Source organism: Neolamprologus multifasciatus, chromosome 7, assembly GCF_963576455.1.
Source record: "Neolamprologus multifasciatus chromosome 7, fNeoMul1.2, whole genome shotgun sequence".
In the NCBI taxonomy this organism is placed as follows: Eukaryota; Metazoa; Chordata; class Actinopteri; order Cichliformes; family Cichlidae; genus Neolamprologus; species Neolamprologus multifasciatus.
Window position 1 is genome coordinate 65516923 of NC_140445.1, and position 16314 is coordinate 65533236.

General features: G+C 40.6%; 1 protein-coding gene and 1 long non-coding RNA gene across 4 annotated transcripts in view; both read right to left on the reverse strand.

Moving 5' to 3' along the window:
- The window catches only part of LOC146515921 (uncharacterized), a 496024-nt gene that overhangs the window by 172910 nt on the left and 306800 nt on the right, over positions 1 to 16314 (reverse strand). The gene's annotated exons all lie outside the window — the stretch shown is intronic.
- Positions 1 to 16314, reverse strand: part of cdh13 (cadherin 13, H-cadherin (heart)) — a 490756-nt gene that overhangs the window by 172910 nt on the left and 301532 nt on the right. For all 3 annotated transcript variants that reach the window (XR_014875034.1, XM_085165989.1, XM_085165990.1), the window contains one exon: positions 1131 to 1309. Coding sequence is in view for 2 of the 3 variants with exons in the window: in XM_085165989.1 (XP_085022115.1) it covers positions 1131 to 1309 (179 nt within the window). In the remaining variant the exon portion in view is untranslated. The remainder of the gene's footprint in view (positions 1 to 1130; positions 1310 to 16314) is intronic.

A 16314-nucleotide genomic window follows, 5' to 3' on the forward strand; every position in this document is an offset into this window, starting at 1 on the left:
CTCGTTGAAATTTAAACGTTTTTGAGGACTCTGACGATCCTGCACGGCAGCATAAAACTGACTCGTTGCTTCAAACATCAAAACACTTGAATGCTATGATATTTGTTGATCAAAATAAGTGCAAATCAAACACAAATATACATGTGCATTACATGATCTTTTCAAAAACCTATAACCTATCATGCACATGCACAAATGCAGTATTAATGACCACCAAGGCGTTAAATAATTGTATTTCCAGCTTTACTTGTGGACGCGAGTTAGTTTGAGTTTTAAAACGAAGAGAAAAGCTGAAAAATTCTTCCTTCTTCAAAGGCATTCAGCTGCTTTTTTGAACATTAGCCTGTTAGTGGTGTAATAAATCTCGGCTGCAGACATTAGAGAAGCAGTGTTATTGTTGCTGTTCTTTTCCACACTCTACTGGAGCATTATCTTTGGAAATATCCTGGAAGTCTCACTTTCATCCTCCTATTACACCAGGAAAAACCACCAGCTGTGCATCTCTTGCTTGATTTCTTATTCGCCTCACAAAAGCAGCAACGCTGCACACCGCATCGATTACATCTCATTTCATCCTACTTTTAATTAATTAGGCTTCTATTAAACTGTCTACTGTAGCTCAGGGATTGGCTCATCACGGCGGTTAGTCACCGCGGCTCCAACAGTTCCGGATGGGAGGTTTTTAGCTTTCGGGATGTCGGACACCACCAGAGTCGACGGATGAGTGTGTATCACCTCAATTAAACTATTCGCTAAGTGTCTGACAACAGCTAATATTCCTCTTCCACCAGCGGAGCCAATCGATGTTCTGGCATCCGTCACCCTGCTGGAAAAGCAATCATCCCGTTGTGTCGCTCTGGTTTTACGGGGGAATGGAAAGGCGCTCGTCTAGCTACTGCGCCTGCTAGCTGGCACGCGCCGGTGCTCCCTCACACAAAGGCACACACAAACACCGAAGCGTTGGCAATGAATGGATGCTTCGTTTCAGAAACTCCAGTGACATGTTTAAGCCTCGTGACAACTTCCTGACCACCAACATCACACCGTTGTTTTTTCCCCACTTGGGAAAAGAGTATCAGTGCAGAGGCCCACACCACAAACACAGGAACAGCTTTGCCGAGTTAACCCACCTCTCTGTCAAGTAACGTGGGAGCTATAACTGTGACAATGTCTCCTCTTTCTGCATCAATGTAGAACATGTTCGGCGAAGGTTTGTCTGGAGACTGTTTGACGATGTTGTAGCGCAGAACGGCGTTGTCTGTGTTCGGGTCGTCCGCGTCAAACGCCGTCATTGTCATCACTGTGGTTCCTGAGGACGAGATTAAAGGACCAGGCTGAGTCAGAACTGAACATTTGTCTTTACTCACTAAGAAATGAGCAAATAAGAACAAGAGAAACACGTTTGATTAAAATACCCTGAAATCAGGTCAACATTTGGCAATATGTTAAACTACAGGAGTCACAGGAACTCTGCTAAATTTTTATTTTCACAATTCTTCTTTTTCCAACTGTGAAATGTATTTGTCATGTAGGCAAGTTCTTATTTTGACTGGTTAAAGCTGCCAGAAAAACATCAGGATCCAGAAACCTGCAAGAAACACTGATGGAAGGTTAACAGACACTAAACTAAGGAACGAGTGGACGTTACCGTCACACGGGGAACAGACAGAGCTGGGAGGAAACTCAATGCAATTACATGGGAGGAAGTAAAAGTGAATACAAATCACAGAAGACATTTAACCCTTTAAGACCTACCATAGAACCAAGTCCGCCAGAGCTTATATTATATGTTTACATGCTGTGGAGCCATTTTTGGGAGCATTTCAAGTTGCTATACATCAATACAACCATTATAGCCTAGATTTTAATAATATGTCTGCATTAAGTGCATAGTAATTACATAAATTGCAAAAAAGTGCAATAAACTACAAAGAAATTGAAAATCGTTTTTGTTTTTTAACATATATTTCTAGTTAGAGAAATTTAAGAGGCTTATCCCTCAAAACTGTAAATACAAAAAAGTTGCACAAAATAGTTTCCCACCACAGGAAATTTATTTTGAGTGTCTTCATAGTTTTATTTTTGAAATACACCAATTTTTATACACTGCAGGAAAAACGAAAATAAATATTATAATGCAAATTTGTAAAAAAGCAGCATATGCATCAAAATAAACTATTTCCAGCAGTGCAATATGAGTCCTAAGCATCCCAGAAACCACACAGAAAGTCATAAAGTCAAAGATAACTTTTAAAAACACCAGTATAGGCTCATGAGGCCCTGATGGTAAAAAACTACATTTCCCGCGAAAAATGACGTCACTTCCGGTTTCGGGCAGGTCATGGCGGACATGCGATAGTTCGCGCTGATGGACATAGGAAGTGTTACAAACAGCTGATCGGATCGGCAAAGCGTGTTTCTGGAATATTATGTTTTTGTTGCTGCAAGTGCTTTTTATGCAGTTTTTGCAAAGCTATATGTGGAAGGAAACTGTGACCGAGGACAAGCTGATGGCATAAGATGTAAGTACAACTCCTCCGGTTTCATATGCAAAAAAATTATTGCGCTAGCTCACGTGGTTGCAGAGCTACCGGGATTTAAAAATAGTTACGCAAAACAGAGCGTGCAGCTCTGACCGGCTTTAAAGGGTTAAATGAATACTTTCACGTTACAAAAAATAAAAAGAAACAAGTTGGTGTTGAATTCATACCAAGGACAACAACAGCACAGATTGAGTGGAGTTAATAGACACGTCTGCCTGCACTGGAGAAATGGAAAACTCAGACACACAAGCGTGTACGCTCTATATTTGATTGAGTTTGTGTGCATGCATGGATGCATAAATCTATGCTGCTGCTCGTGCACGCGTGTGGATGGAGCGCGTGTCCCTCTGAATTGGCGCGAGTGTATCTCATCACCGAAAGGAGACAGAGATTGAGGGCTGAGGGTGTGTCAAGGATTGCCTCCTATTTTAGCTCAGCTGTGGAGGGCAGGATTTCCATTTTTCTTCCCATTACCAAATAAAGTACACCCTGCTGTTAGAGCTGACATGAGGAAGAAAACACATTAATAGCAAAGGGTAACTTTTTAAGCAGCTGTCACGGCAGGAGCAGCTTGAAATATTGCTTTTCAACCATCTACTCCCATCATTAATATCATTTTGGGATTCCTAACGATGTAAAATATCGAATTCAGCTGATAACAGACATCATGTAGGTGATGTCATGTTAATTGTAGATTAGGTGAGTTACATTCAGTTTTACTAGCACAACAACATCCCAGAATACTGTCACGGTCTTAGAGTGTTTGGATTTTAAAATTCTGCTGATTTAAATCTTTTCTGTTTATTTTCATGTATTTATTTCTTTAATATGAGCTTTTTATGTCCGAGTTTATTACTTTCCCTTTTTTTCCTGCTCTTTTTTTTCCTTTGCTATTTAACCCTTTAAAGCCGGTCAGAGCAGCACGCTCCGTTTTGCGTAACTATTTTTAAATCCCGGTAGCTCTGCAACCACGTGAGCTAGTGCAATAATTTTTTTTGCATATGAAACCGGAGGAGTTGTACTTACATCTTATGCCATCAGCTTGTCCTCGGTCACAGTTTCCTTCCACATATAACTTTGCAAAAACTGCATAAAAAGCACTTGCAGCAACAAAAACATAATATTCCAGAAACACGCTTTGCCGATCCGATCAGCTGTTTGTAACACTTCCTACGTTGGAATAGACGTCAGCGCGAACTATCGCTTCCTGAAACAGGAAGTGACGTCATTTTGCGGAAATGTAGTTTTTTACCATCAGGGCCTCATGAGCCTATACTGGTGTTTTTAAAAGTTATCTTTGACTTTATGACTTTCTGTGTGGTTTCTGGGATGCTTAGGACTCATATTGCACTGCTGGAAATAGTTTATTTTGATGCATATGCTGCTTTTTTACAAATTTGCATTATAATATTTATTTTCGTTTTTCCTGCAGTGTATAAAAATTGGTGTATTTCAAAAATAAAACTATGAAGACACTCAAAATAAATTTCCTGTGGTGGGAAACTATTTTGTGCAACTTTTTTGTATTTACAGTTTTGAGGGATAAGCCTCTTAAATTTCTCTAACTAGAAATATATGTTAAAAAAACAAAAACGATTTTCAATTTTTTTGTAGTTTATTGCACTTTTTTGCAATTTATGTAATTACTATGCACTTAATGCAGACATATTATTAAAATCTAGGCTATAATGGTTGTATTGATGTATAGCAACTTGAAATGCTCCCAAAAATGGCTCCACAGCATGTAAACATATAATATAAGCTCTGGCGGACTTGGTTCTATGGTAGGTCTTAAAGGGTTAAATAATGGGACTGTAACATTGTAACAATATTACACTATAATTCTTAATGATTCTGTCTGGAGGATGACAATGAAAACAGAAATATATGAAGCTTTCTTTTTTTTATTGACAAACTCAGGTTTTGTGTGTTTCTTGGCAATAAACCCCATCTGATTCTTACTTGACCCACATATTTAATAAAACATTCCCATAAGTGCTAAATAACAGCACGGCGCTGCATGGCTCTCGAGCATCGATCTCGTTTCATGCCTCTCCTTAATACCCGACAGTACTTTGCCACAGTGCATTAGCCAAACTACTCGAATAAGACACAAAAGAGCTAATGGAAAATATGCAAAGTCTACACTAAGTAAAAGTGGCTTAGGAGCAAATGTCTTTAGTCCAGTTGAAGGTAATGAAGGGCAAAGAGGTGTGACTTTTATCCATCTGGCATTTGCACTTGAAGGTGAACCTGCTAATGGTTAAGTAAACCGCTAATCCTCCCTCTGCAGTATAATTACACCGTCCCATCTCCCTCATTACCTGCACTCTGTTCCACTTCACCGTTCAGAACGAGCGCGCGCACAAACACACGCGATGGCCAACGCGAGCGTGCACGCTTTTGCACACAGCCACACCGACCGGAAGCGAATTAGAGCGTTGCAAACGTCGACTAAATTGGTTATCTTGAGCAGATACCGGTGAATTATGCTCTCATTCTCCTGAAGGTCTCTCGAACGCAGCGCAGTCGCACTCCGTGTTTTATGTGATGTCAGAGGCAAGCTGACCTTCTCAGTGATTACTGTCTTCATCAGATACCATAATTCCTCTCGCAAATGAGCATCATGTAACCAGGACGCATTCATCAGTCCAGGATGCAACGCAGCCGTTAGCATCAATCAGCTGGTGATAAACATCTAGTATTCTGTAATAGGACAATGGGACTACGCTTACCTCTAACACGGATGCCTGTTAAATCATACGATACCATGTGGGCAGCGTCTGTGAAGAGTCATTGGCCTCTTTTATCAGCTTTATCCTCTAGCAGGAGCCGAGCTCGATCAATCCTAACTGCATTGGATGGCTACATGGATGTGACTGCACAGGACTGCCATTACCGCTATCGCTTGAACCCATCTGCTTTGCTGCGGATGACAGCAGCTCAGACTGCATCATAGAATTAAGATGGAGACTGCAGAGTGAGCGTAAACACTGCGTAATGCATTTCTACCAAGTTTCAGAATGATTGGGCCAGTCCACAAAAACAGAGAACGAGAAGCAGCGGCTTCGAGGTAAAAGATTAACAATACACACACGAAACGAAGCGAAACCAGATACACGTTGTGGATTGATTTCATCACACGGGCTCGTGAGGCAATGTGCCGTTGCGTACAGCTAGCTCCTATATCTTTCTCAAACACCAAGGGAAATCAGCGGGGGCCGCCAGATCTGTGCTCGCCACCAGGGAACTGACAGAGTCAAAAGTCAAGACGAAGCAAGAGAACATAGACGAGACGAGACAGGAGAATAAATGTGATTTTAGTATGTCTGCTGTGTGGTACGAGTGTGAGCTGTGCAGTACGCTGCATTCGCATGAACACAAGCGATAGGAATGATTAGTTTTTAGTTATTTAATATGTCCAGTGGAGATTCGAGGACCAGAAAATGGATTTAGATTAATCACAGTCAAGTGAGTGAAAAAGACCAAGAGCTGACCTTTTCTCTTCTCAGGCCTGGATGAGATCAAAGAGTTCAAAGATAAATTGTGTTATCCAAAATCAATTTAAGGGTGCAAAGAATTAGAGCCACGTGTTCAGACGGAGAACGCGGTGAAGAGACGGCAGCGCAGATAAGAAGCACGACTTCGATTTTAAAGCTGGAAACTTTATCCACTCTGTGATGGATGCTTGTTAGAAATACTTCGTAGGCACCGTCACATGATTGAAATCAGTTATATTCTCAGATAACTTCTTAATTTAGTGAATTAAAAGTGTTTACTGTGGTTCATTTGTCGTCTTTAAATGCCACCGTGACGGTAACGATGCTGAAGGCAGAATATTAACGTCATTCGCAGAGGTCACAGTTGTTTTGTGGGTCACATGATGAATCTGACCGACTGAACGAACAGAAAACTCTTTAATCTTGTGCATCTTCTTCTTTCCTGCTTCATTTTAAAGCCCACATCCTCTCCCTGCCCTCACGTCTGCAGGTCCCAGCGCTCTTCATGGCAGCCCCGCCTACTCCCTTGTCAAACAAATATACACACACGCACACTTTTGCCGTACTCCTCATTACTTGCCTCCTTGTCTCTGTTCCCCTTGTGTGTTCATAACATTCTAGCTTTTTATTTTCTTGTTGTTTTGTGTTTTGCTTTGTCACTAACTGTGTTTTTCTGCACTGGACTGATCGTCTGCATTTGACCTTTTGAACTGTCAGTGTGGACCCTCCTCTTTTTTTAACATTACTTTTGTATCCACAGTCCTGTGAACAACACTGTAGATACAGTGGGGCAAAAAAGTATTTAGTCAGCCACCGATTGTGCAAGTTCCCCCACTTAAAATGATGACAGAGGTCAGTAATTTGCACCAGAGGTACACTTCAACTGTGAGAGACAGAATGTGAAAAAAAAATCCATGAATTCACATGGTAGGATTTGTAAAGAATTTATTCGTAAATCAGGGTGGAAAATAAGTATTTGGTCAATAACAAAAATACAACTCAATACTTTGTAACATAACCTTTGTTGGCAATAACAGAGGTCAAACGTTTACTATAGGTCTTTACCAGGTTTGCACACACAGTAGCTGGTATTTTGGCCCATTCCTCCATGCAGATCTTTTCAAGAGCAGTGATGTTTTGGGGCTGTCGCCGAGCAACACGGACTTTCAACTTCCGCCACAGATTTTCTATGGGGTTGAGGTCTGGAGACTGGCTAGGCCACTCCAGGACTTTCAAATGCTTCTTACGGAGCCACTCCTTTGTTGCCCGGGCGGTGTGTTTTGGATCATTGTCATGTTGGAAGACCCAGCCTCGTTTCATCTTCAAAGTTCTCACTGATGGAAGGAGGTTTTGGCTCAAAATCTCACGATACTTGGCCCCATTCATTCTGTCCTTAACACGGATCAGTCGTCCTGTCCCCTTGGCAGAAAAACAGCCCCATAGCATGATGTTTCCACCCCCATGCTTCACAGTAGGTATGGTGTTCTTGGGATGCAACTCAGTATTCTTCTTCCTCCAAACACGACGAGTTGAGTTTATACCAAAAAGTTCTACTTTGGTTTCATCTGACCACATGACATTCTCCCAATCCTCTGCTGTATCATCCATGTGCTCTCTGGCAAACTTCAGACGGGCCTGGACATGCACTGGCTTCAGCAGCGGAACACGTCTGGCACTGCGGGATTTGATTCCCTGCCGTTGTAGTGTGTTACTGATGGTGACCTTTGTTACTTTGGTCCCAGCTCTCTGCAGGTCATTCACCAGGTCCCCCCGTGTGGTTCTGGGATCTTTGCTCACCGTTCTCATGATCATTTTGACCCCACGGGATGAGATCTTGCGTGGAGCCCCAGATCGAGGGAGATTATCAGTGGTCTTGTATGTCTTCCATTTTCTGATGATTGCTCCCACAGTTGATTTTTTCACACCAAGCTGCTTGCCTATTGTAGATTCACTCTTCCCAGTCTGGTGCAGGTCTACAATTCTTTTCCTGGTGTCCTTCGAAAGCTCTTTGGTCTTGGCCATGGCGGAGTTTGGAGTCTGACTGGTTGAGGCTGTGGACAGGTGTCTTTTATACAGATGATGAGGTCAAACAGGTGCCATTCATACAGGTAACGAGTGGGGGACAGAAAAGCTTCTTACAGAAGACGTTACAGGTCTGTGAGAGCCAGGGATTTTCCTTGTTTGAGGTGACCAAATACTTATTTTCCACCCTGATTTACAAATAAATTCTTTACAAATCCTACCATGTGAATTCATGGATTTTTTTTTCACATTCTGTCTCTCACAGTTGAAGTGTACCTCTGGTGCAAATTACTGACCTCTGTCATCATTTTAAGTGGGGGAACTTGCACAATCGGTGGCTGACTAAATACTTTTTTGCCCCACTGTACACTTGTGAGTATTTGCCCTCATCCTGATCTCTTAGTTGTTTTGCATATTTGTCATACTTACTTTATTTTGTGGCATTCAGAGGTGTCCTGCTGCATAATGCAGCAGACAACGAGATGACTGGATACTACGTGTTGGGTCGAGAACGTGTTGCTTCTAAAACGATGGATGTTTGTTTTTTTTATGAAATTCTCTGTTAGTTTTAAGCAGTGTTGGGAAGGTTACTTTTAAAATGTATTCCATTACAGATTACAGATTACATGCCCTAAAATGTATTCTGTAACGTATTCTGAATACTTTGGATTACTTAATATATTATCATGCTGTTTACAACTACATGAATGTACTATTGCTGTGATTTATTACTGTTACTGAAGGTCCGCGGCTCCGAACCGTAGTAAAGGGACCTCTGGCTAATACGGTGGGTTCTGTGTCGGCTCGTAGCTGAAAACTAGCTTTACTTTGTTGTCTGGGTCAACTTTGCTAGCAGAGACAGAGAGAGGCGTTGAAAGGCTGCTCCAACAGAACTTATTGTTTCGGAGGAAAACACGAACACGGTGTACAGTCGAGTCTTAATAGCTTACTTACAACTGGGCTCGTCAGGCTCTCTTCTTGGCTGCAGTGGTTATTATTATATTTACATGCTTCCAGCTCCCGTTTCTGCTCGATGACAGCTCGTACTTTTCCTTTTTCTCCCTCCCTCGCTCACAGACACATAACGTGTATGGCAGTCCATTCTCCCTGCAGCACGGACTACACTGCCCATGATGCTACATTCTTTAGCGCTATACCTGTAGCATTCTGCCTGTTAGCTTAGCACAACAACAACAAAAAGGCCTCTCTCACCCAGGAAACACGCAGAGAGAGAGCGTCACCCTGTAACCATGGCAACCGTAACGCTGCCTGGAACAACAGAACGTAGCTGTCAAACAAAACCCAAACAGTCCTGACCCGCCACAATATGAAACAGGGAAGTACCGCCGTGTAATCCATTTATTTCAACAAAGTAACTGTATTCTAAATACCACCTTTTTAAACGGTAACTGTAACGGAATACAGTTACTCATATTTTGTATTTTAAATACGTAACGGCGGTACATGTATTCCGTTACTCCCCAACACTGGTTTTAAGTCAGATGTAACGGGACTGAAGCCTTCCAAAAAGTTAAACTTCATCGGTGCACAGAATTCACATTTCCCACTCAGCAGTGGTTTTCACCTTGGAACTCTCCCACAGATGTCATTTTCTCACTAGTGTCTCTGGTGTTGTTGATCATGAACACTGACCTTGGCTGAGATATGTGAGGCCTTTGGTGCTTGTTCTGGATGAATCGTTGCTGCGCTCTTGGAGTGTTTGTGGTCGGCCACACACTCCTGGGAACAGTGCTCGCTGTTACAGGTCTTCTCTATTTCTGGACAACAGCTCTCACTGCTGTTTGCTAAAACCTGCTTTCGTTTCACAGGTTAGTTTAACTAAGTCAAAATGTCTGTGAGAGCAAAACGTCACTTTGGATGGACATTTGGTTCCAGGAGAAAAAGGCTTACGGTTTCCTGTTCTTATTTCTATATTAAGTCAATAGTTTTGAAAGAGGTTCAAGCACACTGGTGAAACAGGTGGCAGCAGATCTGTCTGCTTGAACTCTCCAGGAATCGTCTTCACTATATCTACATATCTATTTGCTCTTCATGGTGTCATTTTTAAACCTGCCGTTTGAATGAGATGATTGTAAATATCTTATTTTTGTCAGTTCATAACACGCTTACAATGCATGTGGTGCAATAATCTGACTTATATTCAATACAATAACCATATTAGTGAGCAGTGTTGGTCAAGTTACTTGAAAAAAGTAATCAGTAACTAATTACTGATTACTTCCCCCAAAAAAGTAATCCCGTTACTTTACTGATTATTTATTTTCAAAAGTAATTAATTACTTAGTTACTTTTTAAAAACACGATTTACAACCTGAATAGGTGATAAAGTGATAGATCTTTCAGCCCAATTCTACTTTTTCTACATAATCATCATACAAAATATAATCAAATGGAAAAGTCTCTTTTTAAAACTTGTTTTATTAGTTTTAATCTTTTAACTTTATGCATCAAGCAAACATTTAATTATCTGCAACATTCTCTGACTGGAAGAAATTAGTTTAACATTTAAACCTATTTTCTGCACATTCCAGCACATAAAATAAAATATTTTGTGTGTTTACACTCACTCTTTCAAATAGATGCAAGTAAAACACAGCAGAAAAGAAATAAAGTCAAAGACTAGCGGTCCTGTTGCTCTATTTTCACCTGTAAAGCAGGAGTGGGGTAGGCGGAGGGTTACCCTGGTGCAGGTGTGCAGCGGTCAGTGGAAGAATCCGCGAGTTTCTCTGTGAGTTTCCCATTACGTCGTAGCTACTCGGTGCTTGTTTGGAAGTTTAGGGGTTTTTTTGCTGTAAAAAGAAGTTTTCTTCCCACGCACAACGGACACTAATGTTTTTGTCACTTTTTATGGAATCAAACTCAAAGTAAGGTCAGTACTTCCACGCTTTAAACGCTGCACGCTCATACTCTCTCTGCACTCGATATATGATCCATTGTTGATCTGCACACAGCTGTTGTCACCAACGTCGCACTCGCTTACGTCACTGTCATGAGACATTCTCGCAAAAAAATCACGGTTTTAGTAACGCAGTAACGCAGCGTTCCTACGGGAAAGTAACGGTAATCTAATTACCGTTTTTGCAATAGTAATCCCTTACTTTACTCGTTACTTGAAAAAGTAATCAGATTACAGTAACGCGTTACTGCCCATCTCTGTTAGTGAGTGAAGACTTTGCTGTTGATGAAGATCGTATAATCAGTAATAAGGTGTAAAACTGATTATTGATTCGTGTTTCTTGTGAAAACGTGTGTAACAGGCCTCCAGTGCATGTTTTATTTTGTTTATGCTGTTTGTATATGTACAGCACTTTGTGAACCCTGGTTTTATGTTAAAGTGCTTCATAAATAAAGATGTTGTGTTTCCTGCTGTTCTTCTTTAAACACACATTTGTTATATTTTGCTCTCTCATTAAGCTGATTTGTCCAGCACGCTCTTATAAAGCACCATTAGTGCTGCACCACCTCCTCCCAGCTCATTTATTCCTCTGGACTTCACCTGCTTACTTACTTGCCTGGCTGCCTACGTGGCACACTGCCATCTTTCTTCACTGCAGTTGTTGTAGCCTCCTGATGGACACTTGCTAAACATATTTCTCACGTGCCATATCTACCACACAGATAACTGTCGTGTTTGCTGCAGAAAAGGAGCCTGAATGCAGACTCGCGGAGGCAGAGATAAACTCAAGAAACAGCTTGATTGCTGGAAGCTGGGATACAAAACTAAGCTGGAAATATACAAATGAAACGGGTAGACAAGGGAGGGATGAGGGAGGAAACAAAAGGCTTAAACACACAAGGAAACACATGGGACACAGCTGGAGCTTCTCTGGGGGAGGACGCAAAGCTGAACACATGAGACGAGCTACCTTCAAAGTAAGAGAAGCAAACAGAACATGGCGTACACAGACAGGAGACTACCAAAGTAAAACAGGAAGTCACTGGGGAAAATAGGCAACTAGACAAACATGAAGACAACGCAGGAAACACACAGGGCCAACTAAACACCACACAAGTGTAGTTAAGGGAGCTAAAAATACCAAAAGTAAATAATAGAAACACTAAATCAAAGAATATAGATGATCAAGGACCCAGGAACCCTAACAATAACAAATTGATGCAAAAACAGCTCCTTAATGATCCTAATTTAGCTTTTTGCTTCACTAAAGCATGAAGGAGGGAACAAGACCTCATTTTTTAAGGTGGTCTGCAGAAATAGCATTTTCATTCGGGTTCGTTTTCACCCGTTTTCAGTCCGTGTATCTGCGCATTGTCAGAGTAATGTCTGTTTGTCACTTAACACTGACCTGTTATAACAGTCCTGGGTTTTCGACCCAGCACGTTGTGCTTCTTGGACTCCTCGGTGCTATCGATCATTAATTCTTCAGTCTGAGTCGTAGTTGTTGAGTCTTCAGCTCGGTGCTTCTGTTCCACTCACTGCTGTGTTAACAGTGTCTTTCTTTGCAGCTCACCCTGCCCTCCCCTGTGTCTGCAGCCACTCCACGGCCCTCTTTCATAGGAGCCTTATTTCAGCCAGTGCTGTTGTGGATCTTGTCAAAATTGATGGAATTATAAATGCAGAATCGTCATATTTTGATACGCTATGCAACACCATGTGGAAAATATCTGATTGACAAGGAGTTTGTTCTTCATCATGTCAGTGATCTTCAAAAATCAAGAAGATCATAACAAATATTGACTTTGGAGCTCGTTACAAACTTGATTTTGCATAAATCACTGCAGCGATTTTCCATTTTCTGTAAAGTTAGAAATGACCTTTAAAATTTTGTGTGTTCTTGCTTTAATCTTCATGAAGACCAGAGATGGGCAGTAATGCGTTGTAATCTGATTACTTTTTTCAAGTAACGAGTAAAGTAAGGGATTACTATTACAAAAACGGTAATTAGATTACTGTTACTTTCCCGTAGGAACGCTGCGTTACTGCGTTACTAAAACCGTGATTTTTTGCGAGAATGTCTCATGACAGTGACGTAAGCGAGTGCGACGTTCGTGACAACAGCTGTGTGCAGATCAACAATGGATCATATATCGAGTGCAGAGAGAGTATGAGCGTGCAGCGTTTAAAGCGTGGAAGTACTGACCTTACTTTGAGTTTGATTCCATAAAAAGTGACAAAAACATTAGTGTCCGTTGTGCGTGGGAAGAAAACTTCTTTTTACAGCGAAAAAAAAACCTAAACTTCCAAACAAGCACCGAGTAGCTACGACGTAATGGGAAACTCACAGAGAAACTCGCGGATTCTTCCACTGACCGCTGCACACCTGCACCAGGGTAACCCTCCGCCTACCCCACTCCTGCTTTACAGGTGAAAATAGAGCAACAGGACCGCTAGTCTTTGACTTTATTTATTTTCTGCTGTGTTTTACTTGCATCTATTTAAAAGAGTGAGTGTAAACACAAAAAAAATATTTTATGTGCTGGAATGTGCAGAAAATAGGTTTAAATATTAAACTAATTTCTTCCAGTCAGAGAATGTTGCAGATAATTAAATGTTTGCTTGATTCATAAAGTTAAAAGATTAAAACTAATAAAACAAGTTTTAAAAAGAGACTTTTCCATTTGATTACATTTTGTATGATGATTATGTAGAAAAAGTAGAATTGGGCTGAAAGATCTATCACTTTATCACCTATTCAGGTTGTAAATCGTGTTTTTATAAAGTAACTAAGTAACTAAGTAATTAATTACTTTTGAAAATAAGTAATCAGTAAAGTAACGGGATTACTTTTTGGGGGAAGTAATCAGTAATTAGTTACTGATTACTTTTTTCAAGTAACTTGACCAACACTGATGAAGACCCCAGAAAAGAAAATAGTTGCTTTAAAATCATTAATGAAAAGTCAAAAATTAAATCTAAAGCCATCGAGTCAGTAAAAGGTTTCTGTGGTTCAAACTATTTTTCCTCTGCCAACCAATTCCTGGTTTTCAAATCCCGACCTCCCCGCGTGGAAAGCAATTTAAACTTGTTTACGGCTCTGAGTGTACAGGACAACGTTTCCCACTGTGTGGAGATCTATTTGTAACTTGATTTCAGTTTTAATATTTTTCTCATTTGCGACATAAATGTTGATAGGAATCAATATTTATAGCTGGGAAATGAAGCGACTGTTGTTTTCCAAAAGTTTGACGATTCAGTTGGTCAAAAACTTCTCAAAGTAAATGAATTCTGGAGCAATAAGAGCAGCAGCTGAAGCCGGAGATGTGCAAAGCTGTTGTGGAGCTGTGCTGCACGTAAACTAAATAAGAGATAATGAGCCCCAAGCTGACAGCCGAGTAAATGGAGTGAAATACAGTCCAGCTGCCCTCTCCTGCCTCTTTTACAATGCAATTTCTCCATCCCATCTTTTCAGCCAGTATCGGCTCAGAACTGGATCACTGGTTAAAGCCAAATTATAAACAATTCATCGGGGATACGAGCGCTGAGAAAAGAAGAACAAAGCGCAAATATTCTGCATCTGCGACCGTGGCTCAGGGGGTTGGGAAGCGCATCTGTAACCGGAAGGTCGCCGGTTCAATCCCCGGGCTCTCTGGGTACTTTACCCTACCGCCTACTGGTGTTGGCCTGAGGGGCCGATGGCGCGATATGGCAGCCTCAGGGCAGCTGTGGCTAGCTGCCTCCACCAGTGTGTGAATGAATAGTGGCATTGTAAAGCGCTATATAAATGCAATCCATTATTATTATTATCATCATCTGGAAAGGACCATAAAATGTGTTTTCCAGTGCTTATGTACCGGTTAGAGTGATTGACAGGCAGGCCGGGGCATTTATTCACCCCCCCCCAGTCATACCGGGGGGACACAGAGGCTAATAGGACTAAATAACTCTAAACTAATGAACAGAATATCCTTCCAAACAAGCTCAGTCTACACAATGACAATCACCGCTTGGTAATGATATCTAATCTTAACTCAATAATTGAAAAAGTAAATGAAGTGTATTAAATTATTTACAAAGAAATACAAACGACAGAGAAACTTGGCATTAAGCTGCAATAGTGTCGTTTATAAAACCCACTTATCATCAGTTTTTAATTTAAGTATTACATAATGTAGAAACAGTTATTAATAAACTGTTTGTTTTCATGACAGAGAAATCATTTTACTTGTTTATAAAGTTTATAAACTTAGATGCATCCCAGTAGCTACGGCCAGGAAATGCTCTGTCTGCATCACTTCTTTAATCATGAAAGATCATCTGGTCAGCAGCTAATGAGACAGATCTTAACAGACTTCAGTCAGTCCAGATTAGTGTTGAGATGTTCACTATACCAGTATCAATAAAATGCGTAATAAACGTTTTGGGCTTCCTGTCCAAGCTAAATTACACCCAGGCTTACTTTTATTAATAAAGAGAATAAAACTGGTTACAGAGATCATACAAATCCACTATTCTTAAAATCAAAAATTCTAAAATTCACAGATCTGGTTCATGTTCTCACTGCACAAATTATATATAAAGCAATAAATAACCTGCTTCCTGACAATATTCTAAAAATGTTTTCTAAAAGGAAATGGGGATACAATTTGAGGGGGGAATTAAATTTAAAACATCCTCGTATCCGTACAACATTAAAAAGTTTCTGCATCTCTGTGTGTGGAGTGAAGCTGTGCAACAGACTAAGTAAAGATATGAAGCAAAGTCCGAGCATGGCGCAGTTTAAACAGCGGTTTAAGGAGATGGTTTTTACAGGGTACAGGGACGAGGTAGAGATTTGATAGGGTGTTCTTGTCCAATATTTTCATGTGTGTGCGGGTGCACGGGTATGTTGGTGTGGGTATATATATATTTGTAGGTTGTGTATCCTTTGAGGTGTTAATGGGGTTATTGAAAATGTGTATATGTGTATATACGTATGTATGGATAGATAGAAACATATATGTATATATATATATATATATATATATATATAAAAAAAAGAATAATAAATAAAAAATACACATGACATATAATGTAATTGCAAGGAGGTATTTCTGTAGTCTATTGACTATGTGCACGTTAGCATATGCTACTTCCGGTGCGGAAACTCCTGTGGGGAGCTTTGTTTCCGGTGTACTATTCGCGCCCTGTTTACGGTCCAAAACAAGTTAAGCAAATAAATAAATAAAGCGGCGATTTACATTTCTATAGATGTCTCGGGCATTTACCCAATATATCTGTAAATAATGTTCATCAACTTGTTGATATTTTTCCCCCGCGCCTCAGGGCAAAA